General features: G+C 43.7%; 1 protein-coding gene and 2 non-coding genes across 3 annotated transcripts; 1 reads left to right on the forward strand and 2 right to left on the reverse strand.

Annotated features, from left to right (window-relative positions):
* Window positions 1-567: 567 nt before the first annotated feature.
* trnap-agg lies at window positions 568-639 on the reverse strand. The gene has a single exon. It is a non-coding gene; the product is annotated as a tRNA-Pro (tRNA).
* A 711-nt stretch (window positions 640-1350) lies between these two features.
* trnai-aau lies at window positions 1351-1424 on the forward strand. The gene has a single exon. It is a non-coding gene; the product is annotated as a tRNA-Ile (tRNA).
* Window positions 1425-3419: 1995 nt separating this feature from the next.
* Window positions 3420-20427, reverse strand: hdlbpa (high density lipoprotein binding protein a). The gene is made up of 28 exons (XM_036521162.1): window positions 20358-20427; window positions 17393-17464; window positions 15618-15732; window positions 14369-14535; window positions 14057-14272; window positions 13125-13331; window positions 12643-12858; window positions 11906-12112; window positions 11698-11805; window positions 11508-11612; window positions 11204-11282; window positions 10875-11014; window positions 10643-10747; window positions 10372-10485; window positions 10176-10262; window positions 9964-10095; window positions 9438-9656; window positions 9126-9347; window positions 8175-8393; window positions 7916-8054; window positions 7363-7511; window positions 7123-7227; window positions 6387-6521; window positions 6145-6288; window positions 5861-6040; window positions 5539-5655; window positions 5158-5295; window positions 3420-4960 (listed from the first exon to the last, which is right to left on the reverse strand). Exons 3-28 carry the CDS (start codon window positions 15691-15693, stop codon window positions 4871-4873), a joined length of 3816 nt encoding a protein of 1271 aa, XP_036377055.1. The 5' UTR covers window positions 15694-15732; window positions 17393-17464; window positions 20358-20427; the 3' UTR covers window positions 3420-4870.
* Window positions 20428-20983: the final 556 nt, after the last annotated feature.

A 20983-nucleotide genomic window follows, 5' to 3' on the forward strand; every position in this document is an offset into this window, starting at 1 on the left:
CATCAAAGGAAAAGCTATCCAGGATAATCATGAGTGGCTGACAGTCATAGCTAGCCAGATCCTAGCACATTACTCCAGTTTTTGCTACTGGGGAAAGCACTGTAGAGATGTTCATGAACAGTGACTGACTAATGCACTCAGCTGGCTCCACACTGATTTTGCATAAACAGGAAGCTGATGCTGAGAAAGGCCATAGTACAGAAAGATGGACCCTGTGTACATGCAAAGCCATCCAAGAGGTCTGAGATTAATGCCAGCTATCAGTAAAGAAGCAACTGCAGCTGTTTTGTGCAGGACTTGGACCAAGTGCATCATCGCATGCTTGTGCATGTCTCATGGATCAGCTGCATGAGCTCGCTCATTGCTTAGGAATATTGAGTAGGAGAATGTAAGTAGCTTCTAGACATTTAGTGCTTTTTCTCACAAAATACAGATGGTTAATACAGAAGTTAGCAAACTCAATAACACACCTTCATTACTAGTTTACTCCTTAGTTACCTACTAATATGGTTTGTTGTAACTGTAATATTCGTACCACTTCTCCGTAAAACCGAAATTAAAAGCACAGGGCTCGTCCGGGATTTGAACCCGGGACCTCTCGCACCCTAAGCGAGAATCATACCCCTAGACCAACGAGCCGTTTCAGTGTTTCTGGGAATTCAATTTCTCACTCCCAGTTATTTTAGTTATTCTAAACCAGCGTTTTCCAAACCTTTCCTGGAGGACCCCCTTGTCCTGCATGTTTTAGATCTCTCCCTGCTCCAGCACAGGTGATTTAAATGATCAGCTTGTTATTAAACAACTTCATAACGAGTTCATAACGAGTTGATCATTTGAATCAGCTGTGTTGGAGCAGGGAGAAATCTAAAACATGCAGGACAAGGGGTAGCCTACTCCAGGAGAGGTTTGAGAAGCGCTGTTCTAAACTGTCTCCAAGGTTAAATCAGTACAGCTCCCTTACTGTTTTTGAAAGGAATGCATTCATTATTTGGCTTGCCGCAAATCATCGATAATAAGTTGCCAATCTATCACTGACGGGTTGGTTTTCTGATTGCAGAATGATTCATTTGATATTCGAAACTGGCAAAAATGAACCACAGCGTTGCCCCCTTCAGCAATGCCTGCCAACTACATTAGCTATGATCGCGCTGTCATCATGCTTTATTCACTTGGCCAAAATAATTTCCTGCTTCAAAAAGACTTAGATGACTTGTCTTTACCTGGATTTCCAACGTATCCACACAACTGTTTATAACTTGTGTTTTTATTTAACTTGTATTCTCCAATGTAACCCTGTTAGCCATACGTCAATAACAAAAAAAAATCTTTCGGCTATAGAAATACCGCAGTGGCCGGTTAGCTCAGTTGGTTAGAGCGTGGTGCTAATAACGCCAAGGTCGCGGGTTCGATCCCCGTACGGGCCAAGGTGCATTTTGGCTCGGTTGACTTCCTAGGCTGAGCGGGTAGAAGAACCACGGTAATCACATCAATGATTACCACAAATAAATCATGTCAACAGCAATGGTGGTGTATGAATTTGATAGTGAATGGTGATAATGAAAACGCTTCCCACCGTCTTTCTGTGCATAGTAATACATGGGAAAGACAATTGCTGTAAACTACATGACAAATATTGCTTTTCACAAAATTAATTGCATACATCATTTCAGTTGTGCCGCTATCCAGCAAAGGCAAAATCCAAATTTTAGATTCACATTTTGTCATTTAGTTGATGGTCTTACCCAGAGCAACTTTCAAAGTGCTAGTGCAAAGTGTATTTAACAGAACATGAAACATTGTACAAACATGGACACAACTAGAGGTATAGAAATGTGTCAGCGCCAAGCATCGCTGAGACCACAAGTGCATACATGGTTTAACACGCAAGTGGGGCACGATGTTTACTATTACACAAATCATTTTGTGTTTTACACAGCGACTACAGCATTCCAAAAAGAGAGCTACCGCAAACTAAGTAGCAAATTTACATACCACAAAAATTACATCTACGGAAAAGAAGAGATCAGGGCAGGGGAATTGAGGTACAGCCTGAAAACATGGGCCAGTCTGTGACAGATTGAGGTTCGCACAGTCCTGACCACAACAAGATGCTCATTCCACCACACAGGGGCCAAGATGGACAGAAGGCATGGTCATGATGGCGCAGTTGCGTTGAATGACGGATTAAAGATTGGGGGAACCTCACACCATACAGCAAGCTAACACCAACAAATTGAAGCAGATGTGAGCCATCATTGGCAGGTGGTGGAAGGAGTTAAGGATGGGTGAAATGTGGGAGAATCTGGGAACCCTGTGGACCAACTGAGCATCAACATTCTGAATGGGCTCCAGGCAGGGGTGTAACTAGTGGTAAGCAGGTAATGCGGTTGCATTGGGGCCCGTGACAATTGGGGGCCCGTGAGCATGGGCTACTTATCAGTGTAATCGGGCCCTTTAAGTACAGTATATATCGTGCAGAGTCATCTGATTGATGGTGTGTCATTCTTTATGTCATTGACCAAATAAAACAATAGGATATAACAGTTATACATACACATATATTTGTATAACGCATGGCTGCATATTACAGTTCTAAATGAAGTTTTCAAATAAGTGGGCACTCGGAATTCTGGGACATGGTAATTACAAACATGCGTACTGCGTGGCCAAAACAGTACATTGAACCTGAGCTTGCTAAATTTTCACACAGTGAAACGGCGAGTCAAGAAGCAATGGAGCACAAGTACAAACATAAAAGCAGGTTCTTTCAAAAAACAAAAATTAAAAGCAGCAGCTGAGAAACAAAAAGCAAAGCTTCCAGAAATAGGTAATTTCTTTAAAAAGAAAGAGCAGGAGATAGCAAGCAGTAGTTGTGAGCGCTAGCTGGAGCAAGAGAAATTGATGATTTTGCACAGTGAAAAGCTCGGAAAATGCACCTATGATGTAAGTAGAGCTTCTTTATTTATTTGCAATGTTGTATATCTGTGTCATGGTGCACCATCACCAACAATGTTTATCATCTGTTGTGGTCCGCCGACACCAGATTTTGTCAAGTAGCCCATCACCATCCTGATTTGACCATCAATAATATATATTAGGCCCATGCATAGGCCATGCTATTTTCTCTCCTTTCCTATAATGTACAGTAATCTGTTGCCTATTACTAGTGGCGTAAGCGTGGCATCAACTGTGCAGTGCATTTTGCTGTTTGTGGGTCATTTTAAAGCTGCATGCTGCATGCGAGTTCTGGTTAAGTGAGATGGGCTGGGGGCCTGCCTTGACCATCCTGCATTGGGGCCCGGTGTTGGCTTGTTACGCCCCTGGTTCCAGGGATCTCATCACACATGCAGCGAGCAGTCATTACTCACTAGGAATGCAGAATTCTCATGAACAACACAAAAACACACAAGACAAGTAACCATTTTTATCCCATTTTATTGTTGGACATTTAAAATTCCAGTGTTATCCATATAATTTCACTTTTTTGTAAGGTTTTTGCATAATCTTGTTTTAAGGCTGATAAGAGGGCTGTTGCCATGGAAACAGAAGAATCTGCCCTGGAACTGGAAGACAAGAAAAAGGAGTGGACACTGACCCAGTAGCAAGGGTGAGAGGTGCATGACATCACTAGGCTGCTCACTGGCATAAACTGGACAATTGGGAGCAAATGAGCAAACCAAAGAGTTTTTGGAGCTGAAACAAACATCAAGGCATTTGTGAAGCTAGTGTAGAGGAGATACTCTGGGGCCAATTTCCACCCAACCTTAGCAGAAGTTTTTGAATTAAGACAAATTAACTGAAGTGAAGCAAAGCCACTGTTCGTAAGTTTGACCTACTAGTCTAAACTTATTAACTGGTGCAATTGGCCCCTTGCTGTGGGTCTCTAGCATCAGAGATGAAGTTAAAGCTTCAAAGCATAATACTTTGAAATGCTGTCCTGTAGTGTATGACAAGTTCAGCTTCTAAACCTTTTTTGGAACCTAAAGCTGCATAGAACAGATTGCACCATCTTGCCCATTCACAAATCTAAGATCTACTTTTAAGACAGTGTGCCAGAGGAAGACTAGTAAAAGTCAAATACCCCAGCTCTGTAAACTTCTGAATGGCTGCAGATTCTATGGCTACAGTAGGACTTGCTGAAAAAGCTGGTCAAATTTACTTTGATCACAAAAAATGGAAAATGAAGGCCAAGTTTCTTCTCATATCAGAGGTAACGCAATCTGTTTCCAAGGCAACTCAGAGGGGCTGTTCATTCAACCCTGACAGTTTTGTTCAATCCTCTCAACACCAGCTTTGGATTAAAAAGCAGTTTTACCATTGTAAAACACAGCACAATTTCAAATCACGATAAAGGAAGTCTGACAACACTGATGTAACATCACCATTTCTACCTGATATGGACCTCCTCCCAACAACCTAGCAATATCCTGGTCAGACACAAAGAGGGCAGTGTCTTGCCAAAAAAAAAGAAAAAAGAAAAAAAAAAAAAAAAAAAAAAAAACATTTCTGAATTGAGCCAAATACACAGCAGTTTCCTGAAAGCATTTCAAACTTCAGGTCACAAAAGGCAGACCACCTATCCTAGATAGAAAGCAAAGTATGAAATATTTCCAGTACTAAAAAGCCATATTTTCACAAAAGAATTGAAATGTGGACCAATTAAACCGTTCAACAAGGCTCTCATTCAAGACCACTTAAACTTCCTGGGGAGTGGGGTGGGGTTATAAATGGTTCCCTTAGCTACAACTGATGGTTTACAGCAGAACCTAAGGGGGGCGGGGGTTGGGCATCAGCATCAGTGGCCAGCATGGGTTGGAGAAGTGAAAAGGGTAAGGTAGGGAGGTATGAATGCCCATCTTTAGCAGCATGCTTAGAAACGCTTGGGGCCCCATGGGGAGGCCTTGGCAGCTACAGGGGCTCCAAAACTGGGGAAGTCTTCAGAGCTGCTCATATCAGGGGCCTAGAAAACAGCACAAAATAGGTTTACAGTAATAGCTTTTACCCCCCCCCCCCCCCAAAAGGCATTCTTTTATATCAACTGGTTAACATGCAGAATTTAAAACCTGACAAATTTTATTGCAAAGGCAGCTATATGAAATAAAAGTTGATAAATCATGGCATTCCACACAGCACTGATATGGGCATCCAGCTCCTTACCTTCTCACTGCCAGTGGTCCAAGGTGCCTCTCGCACCACAAAGCCCTTGGAAGGACCTCGGGGCTCCTCCATTGCAGCCGCCCCACCACGAGGCTTCATGTAGGCCTGCTTGGACTCATTTTCAACGACGTCTGCCATCTAAAACAGTCCAGCATACCATTTTAACTGAGGGAGCTAAAGTGCTGCTTTGAATCAAATGGAAGAGCCAATCTTAACAGAAAACTACCAAATCCATCTCAAGGACATCACCAGTCAGGTAACATGCAGTTACAATTTATTACAGGCAATATACATGAGGCTTGGTTAAAGTGCATTTAGAGTTATTTTCAGTGCACAGTCTACTTCTAATGACAGACTTCACAGTACTGCAATATTACTTACATATTCCTCTTCCAGGTTCAAGAGGTGATCAATAGCTTCATCCACAAGCTCAGGACGCCCTGTCACAGTCACAAGGTTGGGGTCTGCAGCACCGCTCTGGGGGAATCTCAAATCAACCTGCAGATAAGAGGAAGGGTCAGCGGTGAGCTGCAACCTCAACTGAGTGCAGATTAAACACAGACTAAGAATCTGAGGTGTTGAAATGGCATGAGGTAAATCTGTACATTACTATTTGCACTGAAACAGGCTATGCCTGAAAAACCACAAGATGAATTACTCACGAGATGCTGTAGAAGTATTCTTTGCTAAATGCCAGCCTTACCTTGAACTCGTCCATGATCTTGCGGATGCCCTTGCCACGAGCCCCGATGATGCGGGCATGGACTCTGCTGTCAAGGGTGATGTCCTCGGAGATCATCTCCTCCAGCTCATCCACAATGGCTTGGATGGCATCCCGGGCAGCTGTGGTGTTTTGCTCATACCCAGTGATGGTGATTTGGTCCTACAAAGGATCAGCAGAATGCACTTCAGTGCTCTTCCCGATTAAGAGAAGCTGATCAGCAACAAAAAGGAATAATGGAATTAAATGGACTTCGAGTTCTCTACCTGATTTTCATCGTTCTTCTCGGGGAACTGGATATTGACATCGTGTTCGTTGCGGATCTGGGTGATAATGGCGCCCTTGCGCCCAATGATCTTGGGGTGATACTTGGGGTCCACAGTGATGGTCAGCTTAAAGCTCCTGAGAGCCTGAAAGAAACATGGAGGTGGTCATTACAGGTTAAAGGCACCGTGGGTAACACAAAGCCCAGCTCTGCCCTCGCGGGTGGGACAGACTGCACACTCACACGGTCCTCCTGCTCAGCCTGCAGCTCTTTGACACGCTCCAGGAGGCCTTCTTTGGCGCGGTCCAGGTGATTGGCCAAGCCAGTGATGAAAATGACATCCGACTGCAGCTCAGGAGCAGGCACTTGAATATTAACCTGAGTGAGAGACGCCAATGAAAGGATAATTACACCCCCTTCCCCCAGAGGAATATGATCTGGTTAGGGACGAGTCCCAGTAATACGGTCTTGATCTTTGCCCTTACACAGCTGAGACATGCTTGGTCATTTTATCCAACAGTATTAAGCTAACAAGCAACCACCTTTTCATCATCATGTAGTTAAGTTGGAAGAGGAAGTCAGTAAAGAGGCTTCTAGAACCTGATGTTCAGTTATTGGCAACAGACAACATTTTTTTGTTCTGATATACATGGCTGTGTCATGTATGTGCACAACTATGAAGTTCATCTTCACCTTGGTTTGGCAAGCATTCACAACTACTTCTGCATTTTTGGATGGGTTGGGACAGGCTCAGTTTGAACCTGTTTCAAGTGGCTGTACTGTGAAAAGTGTATTAGGTGATATCTCTACTCTATTTTAATCAATCAAGATCAGCAGCATCAAGATTGTCAAGTTTACCCATAAGCAAAGAGTATGTTCCTAATACAACTGAATGATACCACCACTACCCTAAAAGTCTTCCGTTGAGGACAAATGACATTACTTAACTCAGTTTAAGACGATTACAATGAAGATGTACCTCATACTCATCCATCATCTTCCGAATTCCAACTCCCTTCTGGCCAATAATGTAGCGGTGAAGCTCAAACGGCACTTCCACCTCTATAGTCACAGGAACCAAAGCCTATTCAGTGAAACAAGAAAAAAATGACTAAAGGCAATCAGGGGGTGTCACAGAAAGAGGACACAACATAGTGTTCATTACATTAAGACAAGTGATGCAATAAGGAAACTGAACCTTCATGAGACAATGACAAACCTTGAGAGCCTCGATGGCAGCTTCACACCTTTCCTTGCGCCCGGAGACCACAATCACGTCGCACTTTTTTGGGACAGTGGGGTCCAGCGGTTCCTTGACATCCCCATCTGCTTCTCCATTCTCCTGGACAGGGGCCTCCACAGGGGGTGCTGAGAGACATTGGACCAGATGACCAGGCCATAAGTAACATGATTTGCTGTTCAAGTGTTCGTTGTTTTAACTTCATTCTCCAGTTTCTTGAAATACACAGGTTAAAACAAATGTATAAAGCCCTCTTGAAGTTAACTGGCATAGAACACCTCACAGAAATGCAATGAATTTAATTTTAATAAAAAGTGAATGAAAAATTGCACAATGAAACTAAAAAAGCTAGTTTGTAGAGCGAGAGCTATACAGAGTAGCCCTCAACAGCTCCAAGTACACGGATTCAACCGCAAGGATGCCAAGTGTGCTTACCAAATGACAAAATGTAAATGGTTGTGAAGTAAATGCACGTTAAGACAGACTGGGCAACATAAAAAGTTCAACAGCACTGGCAGACTGGAGCCCTCACCTTGGGGGTCCTCCCGCTCAGGGAACTTTATCTGTACATTGTGATCTCGGGTGATCTGCTGGATCCGAGACCCTTTGGGACCCATGATGGATCGGTGGAACTTCTGAGGAATTACACACTCCATAGTCTCCTGAGCATCCTGTGGAAAAAAAAAGAATGGCCACAGTCACACTTGGAGCTTGCCCTTTCACACAATGCCACAGCACAGAGCAGAGAATGACCCAAACCCAGTCAGTTCCTTCATTCTGGTCTGACTCACCAGGTCCTCGATGATCTCCTGCATTCGCTTCTTGGCGGCTTCCACGCAGTCTTTGGCCCCCTTCAGAGTGACCTTATCGCTCTGCGATCCGGTGCGAGGGAAGCTCACCATCACACCGCCATACTCATCAGCGATGTCCCTCAGCACCTGGCCACGGCGGGCCACAAAATAGCGGTGGTGCTTAGGGTCCACAATCATGAAGTCCTCCACGATGTTATCCTACAACAAATCAGAGCAGGAGGTGGAAACATTACACACTAATCAAAAAGATCCCTATCAAAGACAAAGACACCCTGATGTCATCAATTAGGTTTTTAAAAGGAATAGAATGTGAATTTTTCCAAATTTTAATATTAAAAAGGAACAGTAACAGGGGCCACTTGGATCAGCAACCTTCATTAATTGATTTTCCTGTGTTGGCAGCCTTTCAGGCCTTTTCTGAAGTTCTGGGGGTTACCTCTGGCCCAGAATGCATTAACAGAATATATCTGCTAACTTTCACTCTCAGGAGGGGGCTAGTAATTGAATGCCTCCAATTCCCTCAGGCTTCATATCAGCCCATGTATCTGCACGTCACTAACTACAGCTATGCACCAAAATGCCATTAAAGGGATCAGACCACTCTACCCAGGACACTTGTCAGGAATCGACTGATCTGATTCAGGAATGTAAAAGGCATTTATCTATCTTCGTAGAACAGACTCCCTGGGTGCCTTCAAGAAAAAGCTGAAAACAACTCTTCAGGCTGTCTGTAGTCTATCTTCCTCTACATCTATCCTGTCTATCCCCATTTTCTATTAAAGTTTAGCACTTAACTCAGCATTTTACTAACCTCTTTTCAAAAAGTACTACAGCTACTCAGCTTTGTGATGTGCCTATTTGGAAGTCACTCTGGCTAAAAGCATTTGCTAATTGACGTAATGTAATGTTTTGAACAGTGAAGCACATTACCAGGCTCTTGATGAGCTCTTCCAACTCCTTCTGGGCCTCCCGCACAGCGTCCTCTGTGCCCACCACTGTGATGAGCTCCTGGTCCTTGTCCTCTGCCGTGGGGAAGATGATCCTCGCGCCAGTGCTGTCTCGCACCTTCCTGATGTTGCCGCCACCCTTTCCGATAAGGAACTTGTGGTATTCCGGCTTGGCTCGCAGCTCCACAGTGTGGCTCTTGGTTTGCTGGGGAGTAAGGGGCATGGTGAGTACATGAAAGGACAAAAATGGAAACCCTCCCCCTTGCCAGCAAAGTTGTCCCATACAGGCTCTCACCTTCTCCTCGGCCAGTGAAAGCAGCTGGCGACGGGCTTTCTCAACGTCTTCTGCTGGTCCACGGATTGTCACCATGTCGATACCGGAGCCTTCGGTGGGGAAGTGGATGTGCACACCGCCACACTCCTCCATGATGGAGCGCACAAATCGGCCCTTGGAGCCAATCAGGGAGTTGTGCAGCTTGGAGGGAATGGACACCTCCATCTCAGTGATGTTCGCCTGGAGAGGGTGGAGAGGGTACATTTGTACAGATCTCCATCATGATTACATACTGAAAACCGGAAAAGTGGTTTCCAATTACAGCATTGTGTAATTCACATTCAAAGTTAACAACTGAATGAAAAACCACATCAGTTTCCATTTCTAATAAAACAAAGGGGTCTACGCATATAATATCATCTACTACATCACCATTGTCTAGTGTAAACAGACTGGATGATACTGAATGTTGCCATGATGTAGGACAATACACATGACTATTGATAAGCAACTTATAAGCAAAGCTAGGAGCCAAAGCTGCACTCACCAACTCTTTCTGAATGGCCAAGATGCGGTTCCTTGCAGCATCACAGTTGGCCTTCTTCCCAGTTATGACTATCATCTCAGAATTACTATTTTCTGCAGGCAGGTCAATCTTAGTGTTCGTCTCCTCACGAATCTGAGCAGAAAGAGAAGTGAGAAATGAGCAGTCCAGATCTCATTCACTAACGCATGTTTGAGATTTTCCATTCTTCTTACTTTCTTGATATTTGCTCCTCCTTTTCCAATTATGTTCTTGTGGAACTGTTTGAAGATGGGGACTGAAACGGAATAGCTGTTCTCCACCTCAAAAGATAACATCCAAGTGTTAGACTCAATATAACTGAATAACAATCAGTTTCTAGGAATGCTCAAAGCTGAGGAACTGAAATGAAACACTGTTCATTAGCCCTACCATTTCAGCCACCATCTTCTGCATGAATTTTGAACATTTCTCCACTTCAGTCCGGGGCCCACGAAGCTGGACAATGTCGCTCTTCTGTGCTGGGTCAGGGAAGTTAATGATGACCTTGACAAGGTGGAAATGACAGCGTTAGTCTGATGGAAGTTCCAGAGGAAATGCTTCAGAACCTTAACAATTCAGTATATGCTAAATCAGATCATAGAGCACAAAACCAGATCAGTGGCAAAGCTAAATCTTTGTTGCACAAGCAATCTCGCATTACCTCGGGGAACTTGTCCCGGACTTCCTTAATCTTCTCCCCCTTCTGCCCAATAATGGCTCGGTGAAAACGCTGTTCAATAATCATGTCCTTTGTACGCTCGTTCTCCTGCAAAAGGTAAAGATCAAAAGCTGCACGAAATGCTCTAAGCCCCATGTCCACAGACCTTCCGCTGGGTTTGTCCGTGTCCCACTGAGATTGGGCACTGACACGTTGAAGTGGCAGGAACCCTCACCATGCGTGACGCCAGCTCCAGCAGTTCCTTCTTGGCTTCTTGCACACCCTGGGGGTCCCCCTCGATACGGATCAGGTTGCTCTTCTCGTGATCGGGGGGAATGCGGACTGACACCTTGTGCTGGTCTTTAATGCGGTTAACTGGAGAAAGGAAGGAGTGGGGAAAAGGTGAGAAAGCTTCAGACCATTATTCAGCCTCTACATTCTACAATTTCTACGCTTTAGATTCCTCTCAGTCCTGACCACTGATGCAGCATGAAAGGATGGCCGGATGGAGCACAGCAGAGATTTTCATAATCACGTCAAAGAGGAGAAACAGCAAGTACTTACTGTTGGCACCGCCTTTCCCAATCAGGTGTCTGTGGAACTTGGGATCTACACTGATCTCGGTATAATCCATTCGGCTAACCTGTCAGAAGAAATGTGATCTGTCAGTGCACCTTGGAATTTTTGCAAATAAAACCCCACAAAGTGGCTTACTTCATGAGTTTGATTGGAATGCACTAAAACTACTCAAAATCCTTTGGTAAAATTGCCTGTGCAGGACTTTTGCAGCATAGCATATTGCAGCACAAGACCATGTGCTAGTGTTGAAACTGGATTGGAGTTTCCTCACACAAACCATAGTACGCACCAGGTCTGTGACAATGGCTTCAATCTGGCTCTGCACCAACTGCATGTCCTTGGTGGGTCCCTCCAGGGTGATTTTATCCTCCCCCTCAGTGAACTCAATGTGCACCTGCAAAGAGTCAGACAGCTGAAAGCAGTCTCTCCACTCAAGCTCGCAGACATAGATGAGGCAAGAAACAGCAGATCAAACAAACCTTGGGCATTTGCTGGGTGATTTTTGCCAGATTCTGCCCCTTCTTGCCAATGATGAAGCGGTGAAGCCAGGATGGAGCAGACACGGAGGACACAGTATAGCTGTTGGCCTGCCAAGGCACAAGGGTTAAAATTGACCACACTGAGCAAACTAAACGAGCAACGTACCCTGGGGTGGTCAAACTGCATCATTGGTGTCAGTGTCATTACCTTGGCATAAACCTCAGTGAGTGCCTGGCCCAGCCTGTCTGGTTCTCCACGGAGGATGACGGTTTCAGAGCTGCTGTCAGGGGGTGGGATCTCGACCGAGACGCCCGTCTTCTCCAAGATCTCCTGCAGGGTATTTCCCTTGGGGCCGATCACATACTTGTGCTGAGATTTCTTAACCTCCACCGCAATGGTAGTGGCGTTCTTCTTCTGTAATGAACAGAGCAGGACAGGTAAGTCAGATCCTCAGAGTAATACTGCAGAATTGCAGAAAGTCCTATGGAAATCCGCATTCAAGCTGGTCAATGTACAAAAATGCCAAATTACTCACTGGAAAATATCATTATCCATGTCAGTACAAAAATATTTGTAATACAAGTTAGCCACATGCATTTCAGTAACTACATGCACGCAAAGCTATGTTATGTGCAGCAGCTAAATGCATTCCAACTGATACCTTCCAGCTGAATGCAATGCAGTACATTACAGTGTCTAGAGCATTCTTTTACACAAACAGCCACACTATCACACAGCCCCTTTTGGAAATGCACAAATGCTGTCATGTCAGGGTCTCATTTCTGATTAATTACAAAGGGAAATATTTAGAAGACCTAAGCATTCAATGTTTGGTGAAGAACTTTTAGTCTAATGTGATTGTGGACACTGTCACAGAGCTGTCACATCAAGGAAAGATCCAGATTTACATGTCCTGTGTGGTTCAGTGGACCACGAGGACTTACCTTCTCTTCATAAATCTTCTTGATCATATTCACGGCCAGGGCCACCTGCTCTTTCTCCCCAGTAATGACGATCTCTGTCTTGTTGACACTGGGCGGCGGGACATTGATGCGTGCGCCTGTCTCCTGCATCATCTCTCCCACCACCTTGTTGAAGGCCCCGGTGATGAATGGGTGGTACACCTTGTCAATGTTCACCCGCTCCACTGCACGCTTGTCCTACAGGATGAGCAGGAGGGGGGAGGAGGAGGAGTGAATTCTTAGAATTTTCTTCCTCAACACAAGGGGAAATTTATGTAGCCATGAAAGCAACAGAAACTGAAATCAGCTTTCAAATGTCCTACTCAACACCTGAGCTCCAATTCCCAGCACATCACTAAAATAAAGGAGTGATCATTCACACAAACACATTGAATATAAAGGAAAAGTAAAGTCTTCCTGAAGCTCAAGTTTCAGGAGCTTAAATGTTCCTGAAGGACAGGCACCTGCTCCGCAGAGATGAGCAGGATCTCGTGCTTGGCCTTTTCTAGTCCCTCCTTGGTGCCAGAGATCTTGATGTTGTTGCTGGGGTCATCAGGCCGTGGGATTTGGATCTTGGTGGCCGTCTTCAGCTCCAGCTCCTGCAGCTTCTCCCCGTTCTTGCCGATGACAAAGCGATGGTGTTCCTTGGGGATGGCCACAGTGGCAGAGGCCTGTGAAGCAGAGGAGAAAAAAAGCCTGAACATTACATTACTGGCATTTAGCCTACACTCTTACCCAGAGCGACTTGTATCAGTTACACTTATTTTTTTAAAAAAACATAATGTTATCCATTTATACAGCTACATATTTACTGAGGCAACTGTGGGTTAAGTACCTTGCCCAAGAGTACAGCAGCAGTGCCTCTGTGGGGAATCAAACCAGCACCTTTTGCTTACCAGTCTTGCTCCTTCACCACTATGCTACACTGTCACCCCTACATCTAGCCTAATAGACCCCCACTGCTGCCCCTTTCATGAATATACACAAAGATTTTGATTTCTGAAATGGTCACAGTTCTGACAGACACCACACAGAGCTAATGGGCTAAATATCTTCACTGATCATCTTTCCCTCCAGTGATGTGTCTGGTTTGCAATAAAGAACAAGCACAAACTAATCCTGAAAGTGTTACAGATTGTGTCCACTTCAACAGAGCAAGAAAAGGACAATGAAGAATGGGCTTACTCAATCTCACACCTTCAACAGAAAGGGGGAAAAGCTAATACAGCAAGGGAACATGGCAATCTAGTAAATGGTCTTTAAAATCCCAGCCTTTTTTTTTTTTTTTTTTTTTAGATTAGTTGGTAAGTGGGCTCTTTATCACTCAATGCTGTTTACTTGCCACAGCGCAACTCACGGGACATTATCGTTTGAGTAGCCAATTAACCATGCTTACCTGAGTCTGCAGTCGGGATACAATCTCCTTGCGAGCCTTCATGACTGCATCCAGCTTCCCAGACACCATGATGGAAAGGCCCTGGTCCTTGGCCATGGAGAGTTCCAAATGGGCCCCGGTCTTATGCATGATGTCAACGCAGATCTTGGCCTGGTCGCCTTCCCCAAACTGGTTGATGTCCTTGTACTTTCGCTCCTCCAGAGGCACATGGAAAACCTATGCCAAGATACAGCCAAGATGATCAACTCACTGTGTTTGAATGCAGAGGCACACACCATTAAGACCACTGCCCATCTCATCGCATTCTCGGACCTGGGTGATGACAGACGACTTAAGAGGCCGGATCTTGGAGGTCCAGGCGTTGGCCGATTCCTGCACTCCCTCGGGTGAAGCTGACTTTTCAGGCAGAGGGGGGAATGCATCCTTGTATGTCGGCAGTACGTCTTCGTCACCTGCACTGCTCGGCCCAGCTGAGGCAGCTAATGGAAAGCAGGTGAAGGAAACAGAGCTGCTGAAGGAAGCCAGGGCTTTGTGCTGCTGTTTCTGTCCAATACGGCTTAGGCCAGGTTCACACTACATGACTTTCAAAGTCGTCAGATTGCTGTACTGTTCACACTACACAACTTGTTGTAATCGGGAATCTTGAAGTCGTTGTGGTTTGCACACTACATGACTGATCAGCGACAGGGGGGGGGTCACACATTACAAGATTTTTCACCAGAAGGAATCTCCAACGAGTCTGTCTGGTCTCCAAACTACGTTTTGGCATGAAAACACACGAGAGAAATGACACGGGGAATGGCATGATACTATGCGCAAGACAGGGATTTTTTTCTTCCAAATATGGCTACTGTAGACAAAGATATTATGCTCTGTAAGCAATATGGCCAAAATCTCATCTCACAATATTTGTATTTTGACAGGGTACTGCTATTATTGATATTGTTTATGTAATTAAATTGTAATGTAAGAGTCACAGTGCTAAGTCTTGAATTCATATTCACAGTACTGCAGGAAGTTATTTTTGCACACATCAAAAAGGCGTTGGTGCTCCTGCCAAAGTTCAACCAAATTTTCATCCATTTCTTGGATCCAAGCAGATCGCAGAACTTCTGTTGTAGCCATGCTTGTTGATGTTGTACAACTCTTCCCCCAGGTTTCCCCTCACCCCGTGTCTTGCGCTCTCATTGGGTGTAGCTCGTCACCGCACTCGCTGCCAGTCACAACACTTTTCACACTACAGGATTTGGGCTCCCCGACAGGTCCAGATATTTAGCCTGCTAGATATCTGTTGGGCGTCAGCGAGACATCAGCGAGTCTCTCGGATGGTGTCTTTGAACAATTCACACGAGCGATCGAGAGCCAATTTGCGAGCCCCGAGCGAACGCCTGGGGCGAACATCTGAGGCTTTTGTCAGCGATCTCCAAAAACTGCCGGCGAATGGAAAATCATGGCTAAAATCATGTAGTGTGAAGCTGGCGTTAGGGGAATGTAAAACCTGCATTTCCTGTCTGAAACTCTGCATGGAACAATGGCCTTTCCTCTCAAGGTCAATACTTACCACCAGCTTGCTCAGGCAAGAGGCCACTGCGGTGCTCATTGAAGCTTTCCTGCGTAAGTACGGCGACAGAGCTCATGGTCGAAATCCCACTTTTACACGGAGTCCGAGTGTGCCACTGTTAGTGGAGAAGCACATTTCAATTTAGGGGAATAACCAAAAATATCCTCCCCTCCCCTTTACAATCAATTCAACTGTATAGAGCTGTCAAAACTGAAGTACAAACTGAATTAGCTGTAGTTTGTTCGAGGCCACTCCCCCATCCACCTTTGTTAAAGCATGCATTTTAAGGCAAACAGTTGCTGAATGAAATTCTGTATCACTGTACAAACAGTGTTGTCTACAAAAGTGTACTGTGCCACTATTCACAGATCCTATAACCTTCAAAGGATGTTGAAGATCAAAGGAAGTGTTCAGTGTGACTGTACATGTTTGTTGCATCAATACAGAGGACAAAGGACAGCACGTGTGCATACATTTTAATATATATGTGTATACACAAACATGTTTTGCTGCTTTGTACAGCAAAGACACCAGAAATAACTACTAAATTCAAAAGGACAGAGTGTTTTCCAAATGTCACCATATTTAACTTCAAAAACATTCCACTAAAAGCCTCTAATGATGAAGTACTAATATTCATGAGAGACACTGGGGATGGAATCTAAGTTGTCACATGACAGTCATGCATAAGTGGTTAAAAAAATGGGGCTTGGCAATTTAATTTCTGTGGGGGGGTATGGTAGGCTAAGCAGCAAATGTATATAGCCATCTTTGCTACATATACATCACTTTTGCACAGGGCAGCTAGCCAATGTTGATGTTTTTCTTAATCATATAAAGTCACACACACACCATGGATACATTATAAACACATCACAGCACGAAGATTCATTGTAGCTTAAGAAAGGCTGCTTTTATTTTCCTCGTTTCCCAGGAAAGAGGCATACAGTTTCACGTATGTTATAACATCATTCTGATATTAGTTTTATTGCATCACACATTAACTAGAGCCCGATTTCAGCTGCAAACGTGTTAATTTTGTAGTATTGTGAGGTCTTCAAGGCACACCATGTAAACTTTCATCTTCACTAAGCGCCAATATTCACTTGTAGAGCTGATGAAATCAAGCTCTTTTCAAACCATCTCCGTGAACAACATTAGAGTTCAAATATTCCACATTAGAATGGCTTGGCAACTTGCATGTTAATATTCGGGGGGGGGGGGGGGGGCTACTCTGCATAAAATAAACAATCACAGTCATGTAATGGCGCTGTGAGAGGTATCAATTTTAAAACGCTCATTAGCAATGTATGCCGATACAACAACACTACTCATGTTAGCTCTGGCATGCATCCCAGTCAGCAAAGAGGTACTGGGATTTCGCTGTGGACTAGAGGTACTTTCACAGGCTTTACAGAGCAGCCCTTGCCCCCTTTCCTGGGCCTCTTCCTCCGCAGGCCTGCAGACATCTCCTGGCCCAGCCAAGAACAGAGCGCACAATTCTGTAGCCCCTTCAGCGAGCTCAAACTCAACAAAAACCTTTTGACACACCCTCCTGACATGAAGTGCCACCTTTCCAACCCAAGGCTGCAATTTTTTCTGTCCCCTCTGACCTTCATAAGCAGCTGGCTTTCAGGCCTTAAATGGTCCACAGAATAAAACAAGGCGGAAAGGACTTAATATTATGCCAGTATTTTCTTTTTTTTTTTTTTTTTTTAAGTTTGTGGGCTAGAACAGGGGCCTTCGTACAGCAGAAAGCAAACGGTAGATCTTACCAGCTAAATGGTCAGTTACCAGATAATCCGTCCTGTAAAGCTGTCCGTTCGTGTCAGCCTGCCAGCTTTTGCCTAGAAAGCAAAAACGAGCCAGTTACAGCAGCACATTAACAAGGCCTTCAACAAACATACCTGCAAGTTTGATTATAAATGTAACTTCAGTATAAGGTATTTAATGATTGGGTTTTGACCAAAAAAAAAAAAAAAAAAAAAAAAGTGTCCACACCATCACAACAGGGCTTGACAGTAGCGTGAAAACCAGCCCGCATTCATCTTGACTTCTGGATATGAATTAAAATAGGACCGTAGATCTCATTTGGCTGCAGAATCATTTGCCAGTATTTGATTCCCCCTCATAAGACTAACTGAAGGCAGTCTGAAGTCATTGTATCTGCAGCCATGCACTGCTGACGACATTTTACCTGAAGTAATTACCAGGCTTTACACGCAACTTCAGACACTGGCCACACAGTTGCAAGAGAGTAGCATTTGGCAATGGAATTCAACAGAATCATTGTGATTACCATGGTCAGTATCTATTTATATGTGATTAAAATAAACAAAATTCTGCCACCCCTTGCTACAACACACACATCAAAATAGTGAATGTTCTGTATCATCAAGCCATGAAAATGCTACAGAGGGGAATTGTATGACAGAAGCACAAAACTGACCTTCCACACCTTTGTACAAAATAAGTAATACATTCATACCACATCTGACAGAGAATTCCATTTGCAAGAACAAGGGATGACTCAGAAGCTACAACACAATGCTAGTTATTCTGCAACCAGTAAGTCAAGATGAAACATTTACCAAAAAAAAATCTCAGCATAACATCTGGCATAACATCTCAGTCATATGTTCCCGGAAGGTATAACTTGCACTGTAATTTGTAAATACCACATAACTATTTGCTGCCAGTAATACAAATTAAAACTACAAGGCAGTCACTTACATTACAATTTCACAGATGAGTGTGCACTTCATCCTGACTATATTGTAACAAATTCAGCTCCCATATCTAGCCTCTTTACCTGTGACTGCAGGAAAGGGAACCTCTACTCCCAGCCAGACGACATTTGGGCCTCTCATAATAGAATACAGGGCAGGCTGTAGTGTTAAATCTTGCCATCAAACTGTCTGCATTCGGTAATCAACTAACGTTGCCATTTGATTATCCACCGATTCTACAGTAGTCTAAACATGTATTTGAAATACAGGAGCACCAGTCTTCTATTCACAGGTATCCATTCTCAGTTCAAGCTGCAGTTGGAGTTTAAATGGCTGGGCCCAAACTAACAACTACTGCTGCATCCACTGTTGCAATCTTCACACCACAACGGATACATTTTAACGCCTGAAAATTCTGACCTATGACATCATCTGGCCTTTGTTTATCTACAGAAAAAAAACACACTTCTTTTCACCATTGCCCCGGTTTGAGACAGAAAAGCACTGTAGCACATTAACACATGCAGGAAATGGTGAAGGAATGGTTCCCGATGTGTGCTTTGATGCTTTGACTATTGGAAAGGGTGTTCAGCAGTGTATACGGAATAGATGTTCACGCCCTTTTCAGTTTCATCCGCAGTATGATTGCTCAAAGCCCACATGTCAAGCAAAGTGTAGTAAACTGAATGGCCATCGTTACAGGCCTGATAAGCTACATTCAGTAAATACGCAGCCTTTAATTAATTAAAGCCATTGTTTAAGTCACGGTCGCCACCGTTAGCGAACTTGGTAACATACTGATGATTTATCGAGTTGTCTTTAAAACGGCCAACACCGTAGTGCGTGAGCTAACGTTATGAACATGGCAAGCTAGCCAACTTGGATAACGTTAGCTAGACTTGGTTTTGTAGAGTAGGCAGCACCGCCTCTAAAAACTATAGGGGTAGTTAGCTAATGTTAGCTGAAGCAGTAAGCATGAATACCCCAAAATGCTAAATATCTGTCCACAAGTTATCCATCAGGAGGTCGCTACCTACTGACAAGGCAAAAACGTCGTACACACCGAATTAAGTTAGATCAGTGCGTCTTACAACTTAACGTGGGCACTAGAAACGCTCGACCAGCTCAGTTAGCTACATCTGCAACTCACTACACTGTATCGAAGCCAAAATAACCCGACCTTTCGTTGTACTGTACTGGCTTGACTGCTAGCTGGTCTAGCTATCTAGCTAGCAAGCAACGTCTGTGACTTGGATCAAGTCCCAATGAATAGATATGATTAGGCTTGCCTGTTAGCTTGGAGGCTAACAAGCTAAACATCAAAACCACAACCGTAATAGGTGGCTATACAATTGAAAAGTACCAAACAGGCCATTTGATAACAACGAGGATCTATATCTACATCCAACGTAAGCTAGAAAATAGTCAAGAAGACATTGTTGTGGGAATAATAGAGTAAATTTTACAATTCTGATATCTGCAGTTAAACCACTTTAACTGTAACAAAACGTAAATATGCACTGTGAAGCACAACAAATCAAACAGAACTTTCAATGAAGTTGAATAAACTTTGTCTTGCGCGTGCGCCGATGTGACACGTAGCTAACTAGCCTTCTCTCATGCGACTCCATTTGAAAACTTGATTAGCTAAAACATATGAATACAAAGACATATACCAATTAACAACCACTTTCCCGAAAAGCACCGAAGGATACGACATACCTTCGACTGAACAAAACATTTTCATATTTCCTGATCCATATCAGAAGTACTACATTTCTCTTGAAAAGTCCACGTAGGCAGTAGGACGGAAGGCTAAACAATCTGGAGAAATTGACATGGAGTCGAGACTGTGCACATTTTTTCACGGTGAAGATCTCTCAAGCAAAAGAGGTATTCGCAGTTATAAACAACCTTAGTTTCCTGCAATTACTACGACACAGAGGTTACCTTCTATAATGCTATAGTTGGGACTGTTGTATAACATATTCTGGAATGTTTTGTTACTTACTTGTGTTAGTGTTCCTGTCTGCCCGATATGGTGCAGAAGCCTTTAGCAACACTCTAGCCGTGAGCGGACGGCCTAAAAGCCTGTCACATTTATACCACAGCTTAACTTCCAATCGCATACAGCCACGTCAGAGCCTAGGCTTACTAATCACATATTTCTTAAAGAAAAAAAGGAATGGTTTGGGAAGAGCACGTTCTATTGAAAACTACATGATGCATAAAATGGTGTATTATATAACCAAAATAATTTGCAGCGGCCGAATGAGGTCACCTTTTATTTAATATTTGTATATTAATTACACAAAACACGTTACGACAGTGACAGGATATATAAGTACTCTGACGAAATAATGTAAAACATCACCACAAGTTTCCATGTACAAGTAAAATACAAGCATCGACATCATGAATCTTAAATTAGTACATACATGGTACAAAGTTATCGAAGTAATGTATAAGGTTAAGGTCCCGCTTTCCTTTGTTCGGCCATAACTGAGAGTATTGCCTGTGCTTCTGTCAACATGATAGCCAAGATAATCGGCATAGTGCAAAGTGACTTTACCTAGCCATCTTTTTCAAACATGTCACTTTCATTTGAATCTGTCCCAAAGAGAAGCAATTAATCTC

This window comes from Megalops cyprinoides, chromosome 2 (assembly GCF_013368585.1).
Source record: "Megalops cyprinoides isolate fMegCyp1 chromosome 2, fMegCyp1.pri, whole genome shotgun sequence".
NCBI lineage: Eukaryota > Metazoa > Chordata > Actinopteri > Elopiformes > Megalopidae > Megalops > Megalops cyprinoides.

Bases quoted from the DNA above. Each gene is read 5' to 3' on its own strand.
- hdlbpa (XM_036521162.1), bottom strand. From the start codon at position 15,693: ATGAGCTCTGTCGCCGTACTTACGCAGGAAAGCTTCAATGAGCACCGC. The intron at 10,486-10,642 runs GTAATGCGAGAT...CACCTTGTCAAG, and splicing joins TCCGGGACAAGTTCCCCGAG to GTCATCATTAACTTCCCTGA. The intron at 8,394-9,125 runs GTAATGTGCTTC...GATTTGTTGTAG, and splicing joins AAGAGCTCATCAAGAGCCTG to GATAACATCGTGGAGGACTT.